At 43.6% G+C, this 16,448-nt stretch overlaps 1 protein-coding gene and 1 long non-coding RNA gene across 4 annotated transcripts in view; one reads left to right on the top strand and one right to left on the bottom strand.

Annotated features, from left to right (window-relative positions):
* Positions 1 to 904: 904 nt before the first annotated feature.
* Positions 905 to 10,534, bottom strand: LOC309635146. 2 transcript variants are annotated; one of them, XR_014248655.1, is made up of 3 exons: positions 10,407 to 10,534; positions 3,459 to 3,651; positions 905 to 3,108 (listed from the first exon to the last, which is right to left on the bottom strand). It is a non-coding gene; the product is annotated as an uncharacterized lncRNA (long non-coding RNA). The 2 variants fall into 2 exon arrangements; XR_014248656.1 differs by lacking the exon at positions 10,407 to 10,534 and adding an exon at positions 10,330 to 10,405.
* NT5E (5'-nucleotidase ecto) overlaps positions 10,438 to 16,448 on the top strand; it is a gene marked incomplete at its 5' end in the record, with an annotated part of 45,440 nt that continues 39,429 nt past the window's right edge. For both annotated transcript variants that reach the window (XM_082405986.1, XM_082405985.1), the window contains one exon: positions 10,438 to 10,776. In XM_082405986.1, coding sequence (XP_082262112.1) covers positions 10,438 to 10,776 — 339 coding nt within the window. The remainder of the gene's footprint in view (positions 10,777 to 16,448) is intronic.

Below are 16,448 nucleotides of genomic sequence, written 5' to 3'. Positions count from 1 at the left end.
AGAAGAGTCCATAGGTTTTGCCAGACTGGCAAAAGGTCCACTGTACAGATAACCTTAAGAACCTCTTGATGCTGAAAGCTCAGCCTCTGTGCACCGGTGCTGAATCAAATCTCAGAGACAGAGTTTTGGGTGAAGTAGAAAAGAATAGCTCTATTGCTTTGCCAGGCAAAAGGGGACACAGCGGGCTCCTGCCCTGAAAAACTGTATATCCCAACCCAGGAGGATTTGATGAGGAGTTTTATAGCAACAGTTCAAGGGTGGGGTTGCTGATGAGATTAGGGTGTGTGCAGGGCCTGCACTCCTCTGATCTGGTCTCAGGTAATCTTCTGGATGAGTTTCTCTGGTTCCTTTAATGTAGCCTCAGGTGGTCTTCCTCTGGTGTGAAAAATGCTGACATCTTAAAGAGCTTAAAGACATTGCTGTGTGTATCCCTTGAGGGGGAACCAGGACCCTGCCCCAAGGCTGCAGTACTGTTTCCTGGCTGCCCCTCCCCCATCCCTGCATCCCCTCCCTTCCCAGATTAGCAACCGTTGGAATCTGTCCCTTAGAACCCAGGGAAGGTCGTGGAGGCCGGAGTCCTACAAGAAACGGGGGACAGAAAGGCTTCCCTGCCCAGGAGCCCCACAGGGTCCCGCTCAGTTTCACTCTGAGCTGGAAAGGTTGCGTTGGTGTGGAAATAAGTTTGGCCTGGCAGCTCACAGTTTTTCTGAAAGGAAGTTGGAATAGACTGCCTTTAATGAAGACAGCAGTGTGCCCTCCAGTTATTGGAACCATCATGGGCAATCTCATGAGATTACTTACGATGTGAGTCTGCCATCACAGGAATTGGAAGACCACTTGCTGCTTCTTATAAAGTCAATGATCTCATCTACTAGCACTGATTTGGGCCATACAGCTACCTAGATTCTTTTTTTCTTTCTTTCTTTCTTTCTTTTTTTTTTTTTTTTTGACCCTGATGGGATGCCTAGAACCCTATTTACAGTTGTTAGAACAATGATTTCACACCATCAAGGACAGGGCGATCACCTTGGCCACTTCCCCAGATTCATGTTACACACATTGCCTAATTCTCATGTTTACTTGTACCTTTTAGCCCCAGACATGGAATCAGTTGTTTGTTTTAGAGGAAAATAGCACTAGAGACCATAGTACTGGACATTAGCGTGTGTCATGGGGTGATATTGCTCCTGGGCGATTTTAGTGGAAGAGCTAAACAGGTTTTTCTTTTAAAGGAATGATTTCATATTGATATTTCCAAGCCAGTTGTAACAGGTCGGTGCTCCTATTAAAATTTTTGATTTCCTCTAAACTGAATATCTTGTACTTATCTTTTTCCTGATAAAATTAATATAATTATTTACTTTATCCCACAATTTAAGTTAAAAAAATACAGTATCAGTACAAATCTCAATTCTGAATATAATTCAGAACTTTCTAGTAATTCCTTTTGGTTTTAGATGGTAGCTGGTTTTAGCTACTAATAGAAGGATGTCCTCTATTTTGAAATAATGGGAAAACCCTAGCACATAAACAATAGTTTATTTGTCATCATCCTCTGGTCCATCTATAAAGACTTAATATTTATAAATACAAGATTCATATGATTTCTAACTAAATAAACCAATTCTAACTCCTACTGTTTAATTTCTAGTAACATCAAAATTCTTATGTTCAAGTATATATTTTTTTAACTTTGTTACATCCTGGCCTTATCTCCAAAGATTTTAAATTTTGCACACTTTTCATACCTATAAACGTCTGTCGTTTTAAACGTACAACATTCTCTTATAAATTTAAAATATAATACTTATTCTAAAGTGTGTAGCATATACATCCAAATGATTCTCCCAGTTAGTATTATTAGTATTATTTTAACCAATGCCCATCAAAGTTTTTAATTTTCCTGCAGAGAAGGTACCGACTACCAATTAGCAAGAAACGATGCAATACAGGCTTTTGAGGTTTTGTTCAAAAGATTCCTGGGTGAAATTCACATTATCAGGATCCTTATTTTAATTACAGATAAACATAGTGTAGAACTGCAAATTCTCAGAAGTCACTGAATAAATACAAATATCGGTTACTTTAAAATTATAAGAGTTCAAATTCCCCCAAGCCAATTTAAAATATTATAATATTTTAAAGCATATGAAAGGAAAAACCAAAAACAAAAAATAAACACTGACTGTAAAATGAATCTTACTCAGAATGTTCAAGAGGAAAATTGTATAGATTCATATAAGTCCAGGGTCCTGCTAGAACTATTTTCTTTTTAAAAGACACTATTTTTTCCCATTATAATATACTTTAATTGCAATTGAAATCCCATGTTTTATCACACTTGCATAGTATTTAGCATTTTTGGTTTTAGTGTAAAAATCCAAATACTTGCTGTACACCAAATTTCCAATTTTGCACTCCGTAAAAACTGCATGTATCACTACAGAATGAAACACAAAATTATATTCTTTAAAATCAAGGTAAATCCATAGATTTTTCCAGTTTTATTGCAATGTTTAAAAAAAAAAAAAAACTTTTGAAATTTAAAGGGCATTCAATACAAAAATCCCCAAATTTGGAAACAACAGTTTTGGCAGAAAAAGAAATATTATTTCAAAATGAGCATATTGCCAAAGAATGGCAATTCCCTGCTCCTTTTTAGAATCTAGTTTTTTGCCTTTGGAAGATTGGAAGACCTTGGTCTCATGCCAAGCTTCTTATCAATTCTTTGGTTTCTTCTTATTGGCTCAAATATAAATTCCCTTCTTGAGCTTTAAACTCTGCTGGGGGGGGAAGAAGGATCATTGCTTTAAAAACAGTTTAATTCACCTAATTGTTATAATTTCATTCACAGACATTCTGGCTAAAAATCATCAAGTACATGAAATCAAAATGGCCCCATCCATGGTCTTCTTCCCACAGCAGCTCGGCGTGGCCTGGGTGGCACCTGGAGCAACACGGATCGGGGGGCAGCCGGACCAGGGCATGCACTCCAGTGTAAGACCCTTCGAGGGCTACTTTTACATCTTCCTTATTTTCCCTCTGCTGCCAAGGATCCTGGGGCTTTGCTCCATCTCTTAGCTGTTTCCAGTTGAGGAAGCCTCCATCCTGCCAGAAGAAAAGAGTTCAGGTGGGGAAGAATATGTCCTCTTCTGTGGTTTAAAAAACTAAAAATAAAATCCCTATGTGCCTTCTGCCAGCTGGCATGGACCTCCTGGCTTGTCTCTCCACTGTCTTCCCTCCTTTGACCCAAGGGCAAATCTAAACCCCTTACATTGGCCCTCAAGGACTGTATGACTTGGCTTCTGCTCCCCCTGAGGGGTCACATGTATGCCCTGTGCATCATGTCACACAGTTTTGTGATTGCTTCGTTCTGCTTTCATGTATAGTTTCCTAGGGCCTCCATAACAAAGTACCACAAACTGAGTGGCTTAAACGACAGAAGTTTACTGGCTCACTTTTCTGGAGTCTAGAACGAGATCAAGGTGTCAGCAGAGTTGGTTCTCTCTGAGGACTGTGATGGAAGGATTTGTTCCATGCCTTTCTTCTAGCTTCTGAGGGTTTGCAGGCAATCTTTGGCGTTCCTTGGCTTGTAGAAGCATCACCTTGCTATCTGCCTTCAAGTTTATGTAGTGTTCTCCCTGTGTGTGTCTTGATTAAAAAACAAATTCAACTGAGTAAATTTTAAAGATCTTATTGGCTCTGTTCAAAGATTCATGAATCAAGCAGCATCCAATCTAGTAGATGGAAAAGCTCCCTGAAGAGTTATACAAGGCAAGAGATTTTATAGGCAGAAGGGAGCAGGAATAAAGAAGTTGCACGAGGCAAAACAGCAGATTGGTTATTGCAAGATTACTTTCCTTATAGGGGATGGCAGGGGCCTGCCAGGCAGATTACCTGACTGGTGCTGGTCAGGCTATTCCTGATTGACTGGTGTAAGATTCCATTTCTGGGAGAGCCGAAACTGTAATTAAGTCTTGGTTTCGTGACTTGGGGCTCAGCATAACTGGCTCCACTTAGGGCCTGTTGTCTGTTTTCAACAGTCTTCACTATGTCTTCCTTCTATGTGCACCTGTCTCTGTGTCCAAATTTCCCTAATAAGTACACCAGTCATACTGGATCAGGGCCCAGTCTAATGACCTCATTTTCTCTTGATACCTCTATAAAGACTGTATTTCCAAATATGGTCACATTCTGAGGTCCTGGAGGTCACAGTTGGTGGGACACAATTCAACCCATAGCACTTTGGTCTCCTCTGACACCTGTCATATGGTAAGTGTTCCGTAAATATTTGCTGAATAAATGAACAAATAGTTTCCAATCCCAATTCCTATGGACTTCTCTCAAACCAAGTAAAATATGAACTGAGTACACACTACAGGCAAAGCACTGGATACAATTTTATTTGTTATTGAAGATATTAACAATTCTGCTTGGAATTCTCCCTAATTCTAAAGCATGAGTGCCTACACACTTGGGGAACAGACACCAAGTTATGTTACAAGAATTTGGAAGAAAAGTTAAATTTTGCCCCAGCACATTAAGGACTTCAAATGGACATAAACATCCGGAAGATTTTCTGAAGAGCTAGGAAATACATATCTAGGGCTCATGGGAAATGGAAACTGCTAAGCAAGAGCAGTTCTTAAGGTGTTCCCTGCTAAACGGAGAACAAGGCTCCCAGAGTTTTCCCTTTAAGAACTGCAATAGCTCTTGGACTTCCCTGGTGGTCCAGTGGCTAAGACTCCACGTTTCCAGTGTAGGCAGCCCGGGGTTTGATCCCTGGTCAGGGAATTAGATCCCGAGTGCCGCAACTAAGACCCGACACAGCCGAATAAATAAATAAATGTTCAAAAAAAAAAAGAATCGCAGTAGCTCTCAAGTTGATCCTCTGCTATAAAATGGGGTAAGGATTTACATTTTTCTGTGCACCTTTCTTTTTCTTCCTGGTGATTTGGTAGGATCTAACAGAAGGATGTACTTGAATTCTCTGGACTCTGAATCCAGCAACATGGCACTACATACTGTAGAAGCAGAAGGGGCCTAGAGGCAACAGTGATATTCAAACCTGTCCACTCAGGGCCACAGAGGATTCTGTCCCAGGAGTGTCACAGGTCCTCCTGCCTGTGGTAAAAGCATTACAATCCCACCTGGAGGAAGAAAGGCCCACATTCCATGTGGCTTCTGATGGAGGCTGAGGGGAGGGAGGAAGTCCACTGTGTGGAGGGGGCGGGGTCTGATGGGGGGAGATGTTACTGCTGCTACATCTTCAGGGGTTGGGGGGAGTGGGCTGTGACAGAGAGGCTGCACATTGAACATCTGTCTGCCTCCAGGATGCTGGAGAGGGAGGTGAGTCTGCGCTGAGGTACCAGAGGGGGTGTGAGGGCACGAGGGCCTGTGTCCTCAGGCCCTGTAAATTCTATGTGTCCCGGACTGACTCGGACTCAACCCATTCTATTCCTTGTGGTTTATGAAAGGGGCAGCTATACACTGACCATCCTGCTGTGGCCACAAAGAGACCATGGCAAAAGCTGCAGGAGATGATCCCAAGCTTCTTGAGGGACCTCAGAAATCCCCAAGAACTGCTCCCTGGGTATCAGAGATGCCGGGATGAAGGTCAGTAGGAAATAAACATTGTGAGTGGACAGAGAACTTGTGTGAAATATAGTTACATACATAAAAGATAAAAGTCCACCTGTGGGGGACTTCCCTGGTGGTCCAGTGGTTAAGTCTCCGCGCTTCCAACGCAGGGGGGGCACAGGTTCGATCCCTGGTCAGGGAACTAAGATCCCACATGCCCCTCCGTGTGGCCAAAAAAAAAAAGTCCACCTGTGGAACCTTGGGCAATCCATTTAACATGCAGAACCTAAATTTTATTACCTATAAAAGAGGAGTGATAATGTCTACTCCTTAACACCTAAGGACCATACAATGTAATCTGAGTGCTGCAACTCAATTCTATTCAAAATCTGTCTGCCACCTACTAACTGAAGGATGTCTAAGTAGATTTTAGGTGGGTGCTACTTGAATCACACTACTGAAGCAGCTACTTTGTATTTAGCACTTGGAGGAAAGACAAGACACACACATTAAACACCTAGGGAAAAAGGCAAAACCACAAGTGAGATTGTAAGAATAGATCAGAAATTTAGAGAAAAGAAAGCTCACTGTTGTCTGGAGTAGTCAAAGAAATTTCACAGGGACTTGAACTAGGCCCTCAAGGAAACTTGGGCCTTGGCCTGAGGGCAGGCTGAGAATGGTGGGGAGGGAAGGAAAGAGGAAGCATGGACCGGTGAGGGACAGTGGAAAGTAAAGTTAGATGGATGAAGTGACTGTTTAAAAGGCCAGGTTGGGAAGTTTGAACTTGATCCAATAAGCAATCAAAGCCGTTTTAGATCTTGTGTGCAAACAAATGACAGAGGAATGATGCTGGAGCAGAAGTCTGGTGGCATCTCCAGGACAGGAATTTCGAAGGGTATTTCAATGGCCCAGGTTTAAAAAGCGAGAAACAACAAAGCATCAGTCCTCCAGTGGTCAGTGGTAAGCTGTGCTGATATCATGTACCCCAGATATGACGTGATGAAAAGGCACCTCACCTCTGCAGTATTCTCCCCCCAAATCCATAACCTCGGCCTCACCAGGAGAAAACATCAGACAAACCCAATCTGAGGGACAGTATACAAAAACCAGTGCTCTTCAAAAGTGTCAAGGTCATGAAAGACAAAAGACCAAGAAACTGTCACAGATTAGAGGAGACAAGATTAAGGTCTAAGTCGGGTACCCTGGATCGGCTGCTAGAACCGAAAAGTCATGGTGGAATAACTGGTGAGATCCAAACAAAGTCAGCAACATAGTTCATAGTTTTGTCTCAGTATTATTTGTTTAGTTTTGATGGTTATATATGCTGTTTGCATTAGGGGAAGATGAGTGAAGGGTGTGTGAGAATTCTCTGTACTACCTCTGTAAGTCTTCTGTAAGTCTAAAATTAATTTTAATTAAAAAATAACTACCAGTTCCTCTACCTTCAGCCAGGTGGGCAAATATTGCAAAGCATGAATTTCAGGATTAAGGGGTCTTGTATGGCCTCAGGCTCTGCTGCTCCTAACCTGTACAGCTTTTTCCTGGGCAAATGATTTACACTCTCCATGCTGGCTAATTTTATGTTTCAACTTGACTGGGCCACAGGATGCCCAGATAGCTGGTTAAACAGTATTTCTGGGTGTGTCTGTCAGGATATTTCCAGAAGAGATTAGCATCTGAGGTGGGGGACTAAGGAAAGCAGATGGCCCTCCCCAGTGTGGGTGGGTACCATCCAATCTACTGAGGGCCTGAATACAACAAAAAGACAGAGGAAGGTTGAATTCCCTCTCTGCCTGACTGCTGAGCTGGAACATCCATCTTCTCCTGTCCTGGTGCTCCTGGTTCTCAGGCCATTACACTCAGACTGGAATCTACATCTTGGCTCTCCAGCTCTTAGGACTTTGGGCTACATCAATGGCTTTCCTGGGCCTCCAGCCGGCACATGGCAGATCGTGGGACTTTGCCATATCCCATGAGCCAATACCTTATGATAAATAAATATTTAAAAGCCAGGAAGACTTAAAATAAATAAATAAATAAATAAATATCCATCCTACTGGTGTTGGGAAAACTGGATATCTACACGCAAAAGAACAACTTTGCACTCATCTTACACCATTAACAAAAATTAACTCAAAATGGATTGAAGATTTAAAGCTATGAGCTAAAACTATAAAACTCTTAGAAAAAAACATGGGAGAAAGCTTCATAACATCAGATCAGGCAATGATTTCTTGGACATGATACTAAAAACACAGGCAACAAAAGAAAAAAGTAGATAAATCTGACATCATCAAAATATAAAAATCTGTGCAGCAATGGTATCAACCGAGTGAAAAGACAATCCATAGAATGGAAGAAAATATTCGTAAATCATATATCTCAGCGGTCGGTCCCCAACCTTTTTGGCACCAGGGACTGGTTTCGTGGAAGACAGTTTTTCCACAGACTGGGGTGGGGTTCAGGGGGGATGGCTGTGGGATGATTCAAGTGTGTTATGTTTATTGTGCCCTTTATTTCTATTATTATTACATTGTAATATATAATGAAATAATTATACACCTCATCATAATGCTGACAGGAGGCGGAGCTCAGGCGGTAATGCGAGCAATGTGGAGCGGCTGTAAATACAGATGAAGCTTCACTCTCTGGCCCGCCACTCACCTCCCGCTGTGCAGCCCGGTTCCTAACAGGCCACGGACTGGTACTGGTCCGGGGGTTGGGGACCCCTGATATATCTGATAAGGAGTTAACACCCTGAATATATAAAGACTGCTACAACTCAACAACAAAAAAAACGCAAGTAATCCTATTAAAACATAGGCAAAGGACTTGAATAGACATTTCTCCAAGTAAGATATACAAATGGCCAATAAGCACATGAAAAGATATTCAACATCATCCATTATTAAGGAAATGCAAATCAAACCACAATGAGATACTACTTCAAACCTTTTAGGATAGCTATTAGCAAAAGCAGAAAATAAGTGTTGGCAAGGTGTAGAGAAATTGGAGCCCTTGTGCATTGCTTATGGAAATGTAAAATGGGGCAACCATTATAGAAGAAAGTATGCAGTTCCTCAAAAAATTAAACATAGAACTACCGTACGTACAATCCAGCAATTCCACTGCTGGGTGTATAACCGAAAGAATTGAAAGCAGAGACTTGAACAGATATTGTACCCCACGTTCATAACAGCATTATTCACAATAGCCAAAAAGTGGAAACAACCCGTGTCCACCAATGGATGAATGGATAAATAAAATGTGGTATATACATACAATGGAATATTATTCAGCCTTAATAAGAAAGAAAGTTCTGACACATGCTACAACCTTGAACAGCCATGTTTGAACCGCTATACTAAGTGAAATGAGTCACAAAAGGACAAATTGTTTGATTCCACTTATATGAGATACCTAGAGTATTCAAATTCATAGAGACAGAAGGTGGAATGGTGGTTGCCAAGGGCTGAGGGAAGAGGGGAATGGGAAGTTATTTTTTAATGTCTATGGAGTTTCAGTTTGGGAAGATGAAAAAGTTCTGGAGATGGATGGTAGTGATGGTTGCACAACAATGTGAACATACTTAATGCCACTCAGCTGCACATTTAAAACGGTTAAAATGGTAAATTATGTTATGTATTTTTCGTTCCCCAAAGCTTTAAAAAATACAGCAGGACTGGCTTGATGCATTTTGGAGAATTGTGAGGACAACATAGGCTGTTCTTTAAAGCATAAATAATGGGACACCTAGTAGGGGCTCCTTCCCTTCCCAAATTAGATTATCAACTGTACCCAGGAATCAATCTCTTAAACAGAGGGAAACTCTGCAGCAATATTAAACTCGATTATAATGATGATTTGTTTCCTGTATGCATTCCTATTAGCCTTGCCTTCCTTGCCAAAAGTTTTGCCTTAAACACACACACACACACCACACCATCCTTAAAACATTAAAACCTCAAAAAGAGGACAGAAAAAAAAAAAAAAAAAAGCCTAGAAAAGCAACAGAAGGCAGCATCACACCCTCAGAGCTACTGGTTTCACTCGGGATGGTCCGTTTTAGCTTCCAAGAGCTACCGCGCACCGCTGCTGTTGTGTCGCTAAGGTTATAATCATCCACAAACGCGCGACTGGATTAGAATGATTTCTAGCTTCTGAGATTCTACGTCTAAGCAACGCAGACTTGGTGTGTCCTTCAACTGGCAAGGGAGCAGTCACAGCTCACGACCCGTCTTTGGCTCCCAAGGCCCCAAAAGCACAGCGCTCCCGTCTCCCTCGTCTCGCCCTTCTTCCCTTCCACCTCCTCTCTCTTTCCTCTTTCGTTCTTTCAAGTGATGAGCTCGCGCAACCACAAACCCACTCACACAAACAGGGCATCCCTCTTTAGAAAACTTTTAAAGAGGCGAGAATCAGGGAGGACCTGGAAGCGGGGTGGACCCTCCAACTCCTCCCTCGCAACCCGTTAAGAACAGCCCACCGCCGGCGCCCGGGCTCCCCGGACGGGCCGGGACCGCGGCCGGTGCCCCGTCCCCAGCGGGAGCAACCTCCCCACTGTTCCCGCCCGGAGCGGGTGCCAGCCGCCAGCCGCGCCCCGGCAGCCCGGCGGGCCGGGGTCGTATCGGGTCACCGCGCGGGCGTGCGCCTGGCCGTGGGGCCGGCCTTTGGGCCGCAGGAGAGCCCGCCCAGGCCCGGCCCCGCCTCGCCTCGCCTCGCCCCGCCTCGCCCTCCCGCTCGCCCGCTCGCCGGCCCGGGCCCTTGACTCCGGCGCCCGCCGCGCTCGCCACCCCACGGCTCCACCCGCGCGGCTCGCTAGCACTCACCGTGCTCGCGCCCTCGCCGGCAGCTGCAGCCATGGGTCCCCGAGGCGCACGCGCCTCAGCGCTGAGGCTGCTCGCGCTGGGCGCGCTGCTGTGGCCCGCGGCAGGCGGCTGGGAGCTCACCATACTGCACACCAACGACGTGCACAGCCGGCTGGAGCAGACGAGCGAGGACTCGAGCAAGTGCGTCAACGCCAGCCGCTGCGTGGGCGGCGTGGCACGGCTCGCCACCAAGGTGCGCCAGATTCGCCGCGCCGAGCCCCACGTGCTGCTGCTCGACGCCGGCGACCAGTACCAGGGTACCATCTGGTTCACCGTGTACAAGGGCGTCGAGGTGGCGCACTTCATGAACGCCCTGGGCTACGATGCCATGGTAAGACGGCGAGCCCGGGAAGCTCGGGAGCCCCCTGGGTAGAGTCCCCGGACCGAGAGAGAAGCCGGGGTGGAGGAGCCGCCGACGGCGAGGCACGGGTGGCGAGCTGGAACCGGGGCGCAGAGCGCTGTGGGGAGAAAGCGAGACTCCCCGTAAGTGTGCCAGGTGGACGCAGACATAGACGTCCCTTGGCCGATTCGTCTTAAACGGACTAATGTTGCTGCACCCTCACCGTGAGATGGGGCATTTCGAGGAGCGGGTCCCAGCCCTGCCAGTGAGGGCGTTCCGCTGGGGTGCGTGGGACCCCAGTTAGCCAGTGCCTGGGACCGAGGCAGACTCGTCACGAACCTCTCATTTACTGCTCGGTCTTTCGAAGAATGCTTTATCTCGATTTACCAATAATTGGAAGTGAAACTAACTCAGGGTCAAAGAGGTTGAGTGCATTATCCAGGTCACCCAGCTCCAGAATAGGGAGACAGATTAAGAATGGACTCCAGAGCCCTTTGACCCCGCAGCTTAAGCATATTTAAGCTGGCAGCCTTGGGGAAAAGGCTGGGCACCTTCTGTGTGCAATTGACTTTCTCTCTGCCTCAGTTCCTGCCTCTATAATACGGGGGTAATAATTCTATCTACTTCAAAGGATTGCCTGGCACATAGTATGGCCTCTTTAAATGTTAGTTCTTATTATTACCAGACCCTGCTGTAGAGGTTTAAACACAGAAAGAAACTTCCAGAGGAGGCCAAAATGCTGAAAACACTGGGTTTCAAAGGATTGCAGTAAAACCAGTTTAGCAGAAGAGATTTAGGAAGAGAGTCCAACTTAAGAGATGAGAGGCTCTTAAAACATGTGCAAGAGTTTAAGTCCAAGTTCCCCAGTGCTCTGTTAAAGGTGATGCCTTATTTGTTAGACTGAATTCTAGAAAAGGAGCAGAGAGGAGTTACACAGTAATAAATAGGTATGACTTTTGTAAGTCAAACCAGCACCAAGTTTAACCCTGTGTAAAATCCTAGAGTAAAGGGATTCCGTGGAGAAGCTGGGGGCAAGAAATCCTAGGAGCTTTAGAAGAAGAACAGAGCAGGGGTCCAGGGAAATCTGTGAAGTCCATGTGTGTGCATCTGGAAGGCAGGGAGAGGTATGGTACAGGCTGGAATACAGAGGGCTAATGGCACACTTTGTATCAGAAGAGCACAGAGGTCAGCAAAGCACAGTGCTGTATTTCCGCCCCCCCCCCCACCCTGGAAACTTGGAGAGAGGAGGACAGGAAAAGATAAGAGGGTAGAGTTGTTTTGTTTGGGGGGTTTTTTCCAAGAAAACCCATTGTAGAGAGATGAGAGAAGGGCAGAGAGCTCTCCTCTCCATTCTGATCGTTGGTTTTAAGGTTATCAGGGATGCTCAAAGCAGCAGCAATACAAAGGGACCCCTGAGCCCCAGAGTTTATCTGGGGAGCTCGCCAGCATCTGGACTCCACCAAAGAATCGTGGGTCTCAATAATTCCGTATGTGGCCTCTTAGCGTTCTTATCTCCGCAGCTCAACCTGCCTGATGCTTTGCCCTAAGGTAACAGCAGAATAAATATTTATAAAATTGACTTGTTACTAGCCTACGTTGCCATTTCCTCTGAGGAAGAATAAACCATACGTAAGTTTGTTTTGATTTCATGTATGAACCACAACTTTCTAAACTTTTCTTTTTGTGACACTCTTTTCTCCACAGTTGTGTAGACTCTTTTTGGTGAAAAAAAGATGGATAATTCCTAGTTTTCCTGAATAATAATGTTTTTCTCTTTAAGTCAAATTAAGCTCACGGTGTTAGTCATCATATCAAGTGTTTGTGACAGGATGCTGGGTAAAGCCGAAGCAGTCTGCTGCAAGTTACAGCCCATCACCACCGGGACCTTTTAGAATACTTTCTATTGGATGGAATTACTTTCTTTTCAATTTCACTAAGAATAATTGGACTGGGGCCTGAGGAAAACTGGGCAGCTTATATAATGTTGGCAGGGGGTAAGGAGGGGGAGGAGGGTCAACAGCTGGGGTCCTGATAGCATCTTATTAGACTTACTCTGTGCAGTTCTGGGGTTTGACAAACATGATTTGACCTGCATAAAATCCTAGTTCTCGTGTTGCTTTAACAAAGCTCTGCCGTGTTCTGGGTTTACAGAGGTTTTTCACTGTCATTTTGCTTATACTGCTCTCAGGGAATTTATCGCTGTTCTGCTGTTAATGTTCCTCCCATGCCCACCCACCTGCCGCTACATCTTGACTCCCAGGAAGCTGGAGATTTAGATCAGGGTGGAAAACAGTTGTGCAGGGACATCTCCAGTTTTCTAGAAACTGGACCTGGTTCGAGGAGCCACATCTAAGGATGCGTGGGTTTGGAGGGCAAAGAGGAAGCTACTAGAATCTAGCTTAACCTCAGGAGTTCCCTAGACCTCTGGACCCGCGTGTCCCAGGGAGAGAGCTGGAGGGGTTCTGATAGCTCTGGAGCCTAGGGCAAGCCTGGGGGAGACCCCTGGACCCAGCTGCCAGGCAGAAAACTCTAGAGGGAGAATGTCACAAGTCGCTAGTTGGTGTCGCTGTATTGGCAGAGGGACAGGAAGACAGCTCAGATACGCATCCGATGTGCATCACCATGTGAGTTTAGCACGTTGCTTTCTCTGAGCGTCCTGTTTCCAACTGCAAAACAGGAGGGATCACCCCTACCCAACGGTGTAGGAGTTTTGCAAGTGATACATGAGATAATAAATGTACTCAAAGAACCAGCTTCTAGTTTCATTGATTTTTGCTATTGTTTCCTTCATTTCTTTTTCATTTATTTCTGACCTGATCTTTATAATTTCTTTCCTTCTGCTGGCTTTGGGGTTTTTTTGTTCTTCTTTCTCTAATTGCTTTAGGTGCAAGGTTAGGTTGTTTATTCGAGATGTTTCCTGTTTCTTGAGGTAGGCTTGTATTGCTATAAACTTCCCTCTTAGCACTGCTTTTGCTGCATCCCATAGGTTTTGGGTCGTTGTAGCTCCATTGTCATTTGTTTCTAGGTATTTTTTGATTTCCCCTTTGATTTCTTCAGTGATCACTTCGTTATTAAGTAGTGTATTGTGTAGCCTCCATGTGTTTGTATTGATAAACCATTAGCCAGACTCATCAAGAGAAAAAGGGAGAAGACTCAAATCAATAGAATTAAAAATGAAAAAGGAGAAGTAACCACTGACACTGCAGAAATACAAAAGATCATGAGAGATTACTACAAGCAACTCTATGCCAATAAAATGGACAACCTGGAAGAAATGGACAGATTCTTAGAAATGCACAAACTGCCAAGACTGAACCAGGAAGAAATAGAAAATATGAACAGACCAATCACAAGCACTGAAATTGAAACTGTGATTAAAAACCTTCCAACAAACAAAAGCCCAGGACCAGATGGCTTCACAGGTGAATTCTATCAAACATTTAGAGAAGAGCTAACACCTATCCTTCTCAAACTCTTCCAAAATATAAAAGAGGGAGGAACACTCCCAAACTCATTCTACGAGGCCACCATCACCCTGATACCAAAACCAGACAAAGATGTCACAAAGAAAGAAAACTACAGGCCAATATCACTGATGAACATAGATGCAAAAATCCTCAACAAAATACTAGCAAACAGAATCCAACAGCACATTAAAAGGATCATACACCATGATCAAGTGGGATTTATCCCAGGAATGCAAGGATTCTTCAATATACGCAAATCAATCAATGTGATACACCATATTAACAAATTGAAGGAGAAAAACCATATGATCATCTCAATAGATGCAGAGAAAGCTTTCGACAAAATTCAACACCCATTTATGATAAAAGCCCTGCAGAAAGTAGGCATAGAGGGAACTTTCCTCAACATAATAAAGGCCATATATGACAAACCCACAGCCAACATTGTCCTCAATGGTGAAAAACTGAAACCATTTCCACTAAGATCAGGAACAAGACAAGGTTGCCCACTCTCACCACTATTATTCAACATAGTTTTGGAAGTGTTAGCCACAGCAATCAGAGAGGACAAAGAAATAAAAGGAATCCAAATCGGAAAAGAAGAAGTAAAGCTGTCACTATTTGCAGATGACATGATACTATACATAGAGAATCCTAAAGATGCTACCAGAAAACTCCTAGAGCTAATCAATGAATTTGGTAAAGTAGCAGGATACAAAATTAATGCACAGAAATCTCTTGCATTTCTATACACTAATGACGAAAAATCTGAAAGTGAAATTAAGAAAACACTCCCATTTACCATTGCAACAAAATGAATAAAATATCTAGGAATAAACCTACCTAAGGAGACAAAAGACCTGTATGCAGAAAATTATAAGACACTGATGAAAGAAATTAAAGATGATACAAATAGATGGAGAGATATACCATGTTCCTGGATTGGAAGAATCAACATTGTGAAAATGACTCTACTACCCAAAGCAATCTACAGATTCAATGCAATCCCTATCAAACTACCACTGGCATTTTTCACAGAACTAGAACAAAAAATTTCACAATTTGTATGGAAACACAAAAGACCCCGAATAGCCAAAGCAATCTTGAGAACGAAAAATGGAGCTGGGGGAATCAGGCTCCCTGACTTCAGACTATATTACAAAGCTACAGTAATCAAGACAGTTTGGTACTGGCACAAAAACAGAAATATAGATCAATGGAACAGGATAGAAAGCCCAGAGATAAACCCACACACATATGGTCACCTTATCTTTGATAAAGGAGGCAAGCATATACAGTGGAGAAAAGACAGCCTCTTCAATAAGTGGTGCTGGGAAAATTGGACAGATACATGTAAAAGTATGAAATTAGAACACTCCCTGACACCATGCACAAAAATAAACTCAAAATGGATTAAAGACCTAAGTGTAAGGCCAGACACTATCAAACTCTTAGAGGAAAACATAGGCAGAACACTCTATGACATACATCACAGCAAGATCCTTTTTGACCCAGCTCCTAGAGAAATGGAAATAACACAAATAAACAAATGGGACCTAATGAAACTTAAAAGCTTTTGCACAGCAAAGGAAACCATAAACAAGACCAAAAGACAACCCTCAGAATGGGAGAAAATATTTGCAAATGAAGCAACTGACAAAGGATTAAGCTCCAAGATTTACAAGCAGCTCATGCAGCTCAATAACAAAAAAACGAACAATCCAATCCAAAACTGGGCAGAAGACCTAAATAGACTTTTCTCCAAAGAAGATATACAGATTGCCAACAGACACGTGAAAGAATGCTCAACATCATTAATCATTAGAGAAATGCAAATCAAAACTACAATGAGGTATCATCTCACACCAGTCAGAATGGCCATCATCAAAAAATCTAGAAACAATAAATGCTGGAGAGGGTGTGGAGGAAAGGGAACCCTCTTGCACTGTTGGTGGGAATGTAAATTGATACAGCCACTATGGAGAACAGTATGGAGGTTCCTTAAAAAACTACAAATAGAACTACCATACGACCCAGCAATCCCACTACTGGGCATATACCCTGAGAAAACCATAGTTCAAAAAGAGTCATGTACCAAAATGTTCATTGCAGCTCTATTTACAATAGCCAGGACATGGAAGCAACCTAAATGTCCATCAACAGATGAATGGATAAAGAATATGTGGCACATATATA

Source organism: Balaenoptera borealis (assembly GCF_965194805.1).
Source record: "Balaenoptera borealis genome assembly, chromosome: 9".
NCBI classification, from domain to species: Eukaryota; Metazoa; Chordata; class Mammalia; order Artiodactyla; family Balaenopteridae; genus Balaenoptera; species Balaenoptera borealis.
The sequence above is the reverse complement of the archived record's forward strand: the minus strand, read 5'-3'. Positions and strand labels throughout refer to the sequence as shown.